At 36.3% G+C, this 7738-nt stretch overlaps 1 protein-coding gene across 1 annotated transcript; it reads left to right on the plus strand.

Moving 5' to 3' along the window:
• Window positions 1–731: 731 nt before the first annotated feature.
• On the plus strand, window positions 732–5808 carry LOC307139525 (uncharacterized protein; the record flags this gene model as incomplete). The annotated part of the gene is made up of 5 exons (XM_079838520.1): window positions 732–963; window positions 1068–1162; window positions 1252–1350; window positions 1434–1652; window positions 5762–5808. Exons 1-5 carry the CDS (start codon window positions 836–838, stop codon window positions 5806–5808), a joined length of 588 nt encoding a protein of 195 aa, XP_079694646.1. The 5' UTR covers window positions 732–835.
• Window positions 5809–7738: the final 1930 nt, after the last annotated feature.

Here is a 7738-nt window from a genome sequence, read left to right on the forward strand (position 1 = left end):
GGCTGTATGGGTCCTCAGTAAATGAATGTGGCATTTAAATGGCAAAAGTTATTCTTGTCTCTATAACTTATGGCTTCCTAAAGACACGTTTATGGGTAAATAAAATATCAATAATATAAATAAAATGAATATCAAAACATATTTTAAATATAATGAAGTCATTTTATTATAGCACTCATCAGATGTTCCTGGAAACAAAACAGAGACAGAACAGTATAAACAAACTATACAACAAACTAAACACCAAATTACAAAAACATTATTATGTGAAAGTGAATAAAGTTGTGTGTGTTTTCAGTTATAAATATGTGCTGTGTAAATTAGCCTATACTTTTAGAAATTATATATAGCCTAACTTTAAAAAACAAACAATAACCCATATAGATAAATTATAATAATTGTATAATATTAAGCATTTACTTAATATACATTGTAACATTAGGCTACTTTACTCTAGCACAGTAGTCAGTTAAGCAATTAATTAATATCTTATATTAATATGTATGTAGCCTAGGCTACATCTAAAGGTAAGTCTGCTTTAAAAAAAAAAATATTACGCTTCGACATGTACAGAATGTGCGCGTTAAGAAACACGTTCAAATGTGTCTTCTTAACATGTTAAAACTGTGCGTGAAGCGGAAAACAGGGCGTGTTGAAGGTTGAAACAATCATAAGTCACGCGTTTCGTATAAAGAGATTTGGCCCCGGGCGCGTTCCATATCAGAGCCCTAGTCCAATGAGGTGCGAGGTCGAGGTCATGGCCATGACGCGTAGAAGACGAGCTTTAAACTATTTTTTTGATGTTTTTTGCTGCTTTCCTTTTTCGTGATCAACAATGACAGGACACCGTCTTCAACTCAATCTCTGCATGGACGCGACGAACTTTTTGGACTCATTTTCAGGAGGCTGTCTTCGTCTTCATAACTCTGAGGCAAACTGCAGCCGCTATGAACCACAGCATGGGTAATGTAACGTTACGATTTAAAGAATATGCTTTTATTCAGCTGTATAAGGAAATGGATGCGTTAATAGATCCGAGCTTAAAACTGCACATTTTGTTTACACAGACTATCCTCGCCTCATAACGAAGCCGTGAGCTCTTATCTGCTTGGAGAGATTTCCGCGAGTCCAGATTTAACCGCTGATCACGACGAAATTGTGTGTAAGTAACTTCTAATGTGTTTCTCATTCCTTGTTTAATTTTACCGTGACTGTTTTTATTAATACCAGTCTCATGTAATTGTTTTCCAGCTGCCTGTAAGACGTATTATGAATCGACACGCCGGAGCTTCAGATACAAACAACCTGAAACTGCGAAGTTTAGCTCGGAGTCGATCAAGAAGAAAAAGGGTAAGATTTATTATATTAGATCCGTTTTTTGTCAATGTGAGTATTTTTCAGGTTGCTTATTGTCTTTATGGATTGTATTACAGTTGCTGGAAGCAAGAGTGTGCTGGATGAGGTGGACGTTTGGAAGTCCGCGGCCATTGAACTCATGTTTGACGAGGAAGACGGCTTTGTTGACGGGGTGTCTGGATGGATTGTGCGGCCACCGCGCTCTCGCAGCCTGGAGCTCGACGAACTTTACATTACGAGACATTACTGCTGCACTGTACATAGTTGTGTGTTTAACAATAAAGCTCTTTCTTTGAGTAAACCGCTGTGTTTTATAAATGAAGCCCTTTCTTTGAATGAACAGCTGTATGCTTATAAATGAAGCCCCTTGTTTGAATAAACGGCACGGTCCGTATAATTTTCCCATATATTCCTTGATGGTATGAATACTTCATAGCACAATAACATTAATATGAAACAAATTATTACAACATAAATTATATATTTATTATTATTATTATTGGGGTTTACATTTATAATGAGCCAGGGGGACCAATAATGATTGGTTTGCAGTGATCTGCCAACCAATCACGAGGGATTTTTCTTTTTTAAATGTAGTGGCTTCAGCCAATAGTGAGTGAGTAAATTCAAGTCTGGCCGTTGACTCTCTGGTTTCGCTGCTATTCATATGCAAATTAGAGGCGTCGCACCTCCGCGCGGTCTCTCAGCGGGGGGGGGCTCTCCACCTACGTCATGGTTCGTTTACGACAATTTGTGGCACAGACGAACGCGACGTTCGCTGCCTCTAAATTGTCGAAAACTGCCGAAAATTAGGGAGATTTCCAGGAGTATACAGGCGTTTATGGGGTCGAAAATCCCACTTTTCATGCAGTGGGATCTGCCATAACCAATCGCTAATGTTTGGTCATGACGCATGTCATCTCAAACTAGCGCACGACATCAACGTCATCGTTCTCAGCCGCTCCCTCTGTTCGCTGATTGGATTGGTTAAAATTTGACCGGAGAAAACCAGAGAATATACCGCAATCCCAGACGGAGTACTGAAGGAAAATTGAAAATTGAGCGGAAGTACGTAGGAGGGCGGAGCCAGGCTATATTTTTCCCCTCGTCTCCAGAAATATCTGCGTACACACGAAACCACTGAAATCGACTGAAATTGATGTAGTATACATGCCAGACCAGTGTGTGGCGCTGTAATTCTGCCACAGAAATACACTAAAAATGGAGAAGAAGAGTTGTGGCTAGAAGGGGTACAGAAACGGTCGTAAGTGAGGGAAAATCTCAGGATAAAATAATAAATAAATGTGCTACTTACCAGATTGTATTTTATTAATGCCTACACCTACCCACGACCCTAAACCTACCCTTACAATAATGCAAATACAGTAATTAAATGACACAATATTGATGTGCGCATGCCCACCGTAGCTGTATCCCTTCTTTACCGTGCGGGACGTGGTGTATATACAAAATATACGGATTGACTGTACACACGATAACGCAAGGGTGTCGGTTTGAGATTTATCCTCTTTAGGACCTGGTTTCAAAAAATACCGGTTTCAGGCTCCCAAAACGCCAGATCCGTCTGGACGAAACGCTGATACGATACAAATTTTTTACGTATACAGCTAAACGCGTCTCCGTGTGGATGGGGCCTAAGCAGTTTTTTGTTAGCATGTTATTGCCACCACACCTAGCTATTGAACACACTGGATTATATAGGTATGATTGAATTACTAAATTTGATATTAATTAATGATTAGTTAATCTTGTTTCCATTACTGCACCTACTGATAAAATTAATGTAAAATCATGGTTAAATACAATCAATTGTGTGCCCATACTTTATAGCTATTCAAACCACCTGAAGTGTGCTTTGCCTTGTTTTATGTTTTGGTGTCCTTGTTTTAAATGTACTTTATGTATTCTTATGAAATGTGATTTACTGCACAGTAAATTCCCCGGTGTTGAATCACACCGCTTGGTGTTCATATGGGAACCACCAGCAGGGTGTTAAAGTAACACTGAAGCAGTGTTAGAGTTAATAAGATACTTAAGTGATTAATTGAGTGGATTGTTTGATTATTGAATACACCTGATGATAATGATAAGAATCACTGAAGGAACTACAGCTGACTTTAGCCACAGCCTTCAATGAAATCAACTGAAAAGACATTACACCTCTCTTATTACAAACCTCCCTGACTTTATTTCTGTCTTTTGTCTACAGTTCTTTTTGAGAATTAACAGAGGTTTAGATGTTGATGTTTTATGGGAAATGTTTGGTCACCATTATGGCAGTTTGACTTGCCATTTTATGTCAGTTTGTGGTCTTTGTAACAGTGTTTACTGGAACACATACTTTGTTGAAAAGGAAGCCATGAACCCAGATTATCAGGTGATATCACTATCATCATAAAGAAAAAAATATTGACTAAACTAATCTTTGAGAAAAATTGTTATATGTTAATAGAGTTTCACCATAATTTTTAAATACATTTAAGAAGAATTTATTTATTTATTTATTTTTTACGCACACAGACATCATATGAATCTCAACAATGGTGACATGCTGCAATGCATGCTGGGAGTCATGAGTGTTATACTATGATGATGATATATCCCAGCATGCATTGCAGCATGAAGCAGGTCACCGTCATTGAGATTAATATGCTGATTATTGATGTTTGTGTGGGTGTGCATAAAGTGGTTTTCTACACAATGTACACAAACCAAATTCAGAATATTTGATATCTGGCAAGAACAGACTGCTGGTGATAATCTAGTAATAACAATTGGCCAATTATTTTTTGTTTCAAAAATCATTCTCCTTTATGATGTTGAAAGATATATAACATGACCGCCTTTGTTTGTGGTTTATTTTGCAATAAATTATGTGTTTGAGTAGACACTGTTACAAAGACCACAAACTGATGACATCAAAAGCCAAGAGTCAAACTGCCCAACTAAAGGAAACAATGATCACCATAATGGTGACGAAACATTTTCAGTAAAACATCAACCTCTAAACCTCTGTTAATTCTCAATAAGATCTTCTGTAGATGTCAGAAATAAAGTCAATCTTGTCTGTAATAAGAGAGATTTACTGTCTTCTGTTGATTTTATCTAAAGCTATGGCTGAAGTCAGCTGTAGTTCTTGTGTTTCTCTTTCCTTCAGTGATTCTTATCATTATCATCAGGTGTCTTCAATAATCAAACAATCATCACTCAATTAATCACTTAAGTATCTTTTTAACTCTAACACTGCTTCAGTGTTACTTTAACACCCTGCTGGTGGTTCCCATATGAACACCGAGCGGTGTTAATTCAACACCGGAGAATTTACTATATATAGGACTACTGATTTGCCCTGCATTACTTCCTGCATTGTTATTAACGATGGACCATTATTCAAATGTGTTACCGATTGAATGCAAAACACCATCTAAAGAAATGTCTCTGTATAAATTGATAATTTTCTAGAAATCTGCTGACTATTAAACATCTGCATGAGTGTATGGGAATTGAAATACATAAATAAATATGTAAGTAACTAAACAGTATGTAACATATTTTGTAAATCATTTTGAGAGGTATGCATATTTTTTAATGCGCAAAGTCTGTGCATGACCATGGGTTTAGATTATGGATGTGCCTGAATAAACCACAGTATGTTACAGTATGTAATAGGTTACAGATTACAAGTTAAAATGTAATAAGTAGTGTAACTATTTCAATTACAGCAATGTAACTGATTACATTTGATAATTTTTCTACATATCTAATGAATGTTTTCAACTGTTAATAATTTTCAAACATTTAACCTTAAACACCAGAAATAGTTATATTTAGTTATATTTAAGAGAGAACGCAATTCTAGATCATTATACTGTAGTAAACAAGATGATTTCTGAAAATTCTGCATAGGAAAACATTATACCCTATAAGGCCTAATACTGATTTCTCACTAAAAGAAGCAAGAAAGAATAGATTCTAGTTTCCTATATTTCACCTAAAAAATTGTTTAGACTCAATGACCAATCATGTGTGTGTCCCTTTAAATACAAATGAGCTGCTGCTCCCCGCCCCCCTTCCAGAAGAGGGAGGATTCTTTACAATAGCTTTGGAGACTTCAGCAACAAAACAGGCGAATATCACTCAGCAAAAATGTCAGAAATAACCAGTTGTGGAGTGCAGTCTTACATGTTTGAACCGGAGTCAGACACAGATGAGAGACTTAGGAAGAGGTTGACACTTTTAGACTGCACCTGGACGTTTCTTAATGGTTAGTGGATACATTTATGTAATGTTAGTTATTGTGGAGTTACATTGATTCAACTCATCGTCTAGCATGGACCGTGATGTTAATCTATAAATTGTATATGTGTTGTATTGTGTTGTATAGGTGCTAGTGTGGGAACACAACGTCCGTCAGAGACTATGGCAACTTAAGCCATATTAGCCATACAACATTCTAGAAAGCTCAATCAGAAAGGAAATTTGCAAACATTCACAAAATATGAAGTGCCATCCTTACTTGTTCTGGATATGAAGTTAGAGCATGAAGCGTTGGTATTGATCCATCCTTCAGAAACAACTCTTTCACAAATCCAGTGTTGTACTGAAGGACCCTCGTTGGTGAAGCAGTCATGCGTAAAATGATTTGCGCAAATATATAACATTTTACCAACATTCTTCGGCACATTTCCTTCAAAAATTAAATTCAACCAAGGTGTCCTCAGTGGCTTGGATGCCGGGAGTCTATGGAGATTCATATGTTCGTTAGTACATCCAACAGCAGAACATTAGTAATGTTTTTGCCGCAGACATTGTAATACACTAGCGGTAGCTTAATGCTAACTGTAGCTCTAATGCACCTGTTGCGCCAGGAGCTATATCCATTTCACAATCTGTTTTGTTACAATCATTTATATAAGGTCTAAAGAATATGCTCTTTAGTTTGTTTGTTTGGTAGAAAGACTTCAGATAATATGTGGATTTACTGTATGTGGTTTCAATGGGCAAGCCTTAATGCCAGAAAAAAGGCTAATTGCTGAATACAAACAAAAGAATAATGATAAAAGTCTCATACCGACAAAGGTGTAAAATGTTTGTTGTTTGAGAACAACAGAGCATGAGCTGTTCTCCTCGCCAGACATTAGATAAAAGACTGCAAATGGGTGTTTAACATTAGGGCAATAACATTAGCATTAGCATCTTTATCAACCTTCTATAAAAACTCCCCTGACATGGTCTTACAAAATCCTTTATAAAATGCACAATTTTAGGGATATCTTCCTCAGATTTGAAATGAAGCATGACCACACTTGAAGCTTCACTTTAGTTGTGGTTATAAGTTGTTATACTATAGTCACATAATATTTTTATCAGGGCTTAAAAACGGATCGGAAAAAATATCAATCGGTTCACTCCGAGCAGAATCGATATTATAGCGTTTCCATTTTTGCGTTCCTCAATAAACATTACTGTTCCGAAAACGGTTTGATATGAAAAAATACCGGTTAATAACGTTATTTTAATTTAGCCTATACTTTAAACAAATATGTATAAATATACTTATTTTCACTCAATAATAATACAACGCATGGTAATTAAACTTGAATATTTATTTCATAACATTTTTAAAACCACAACAGAAATACCTGCATTAATTACAAAGCATAAACAGCGGACCTGTTTTAATGGAGCGTTAGACAATCGAAAGTGGCCTCTTATGCCTAATTCTTTTCAGAAGAGTGATAACATTCTTTGTACATAACTTTTTTTCAACACGACTTGTTTTAAAAAATTGCATGAATAAAGAATAAATAAACTTGATAACCATTGCTCTTTTAATGCACTGTCAACTGGTATTTTCAAAGCAAACACTGCGCAACACGTCCTTGCATCACATAATCAAATTCAGTCAGCTTATAAAGCTTCATCATTTAATGCAATATAACATACCATTTAATACGAGGCATCAACCGTCTATATAGAAAACATTGAGCTGTCCTGTATTGGCAATCTGAAAGACTATAGGAAAAATGTTTGATAGATGCTAGTAGCCTACTTGGATAGGCTTAAACAGTGAGTGGCTGTTTTTCCCAAATGGAAATTTTAAAATTATTTCACATTTGTCTCAGGTAGACAAGAACATTACGGTAAAATGTACGCTATGTCCTGGTGAGAAAAAACTATCGGCCGCGGTAGCACAAGTAATCTACTGAAGCACCTGACAACCATAAACTAGCCTAAATCAGACTATTTGAGCTGAAAGTCCGTACTGCTTATTTAAACGTTCAAAAAGAATGTCCTCCAATACCTGCACATTCATAGTAGACCTCAGCGGGGAAAGAAATGTACTTGAGGCATGAAAATG

The sequence above is a fragment of the Gobio gobio genome (assembly GCF_949357685.1).
Source record: "Gobio gobio genome assembly, chromosome: 16".
In the NCBI taxonomy this organism is placed as follows: Eukaryota; Metazoa; Chordata; class Actinopteri; order Cypriniformes; family Gobionidae; genus Gobio; species Gobio gobio.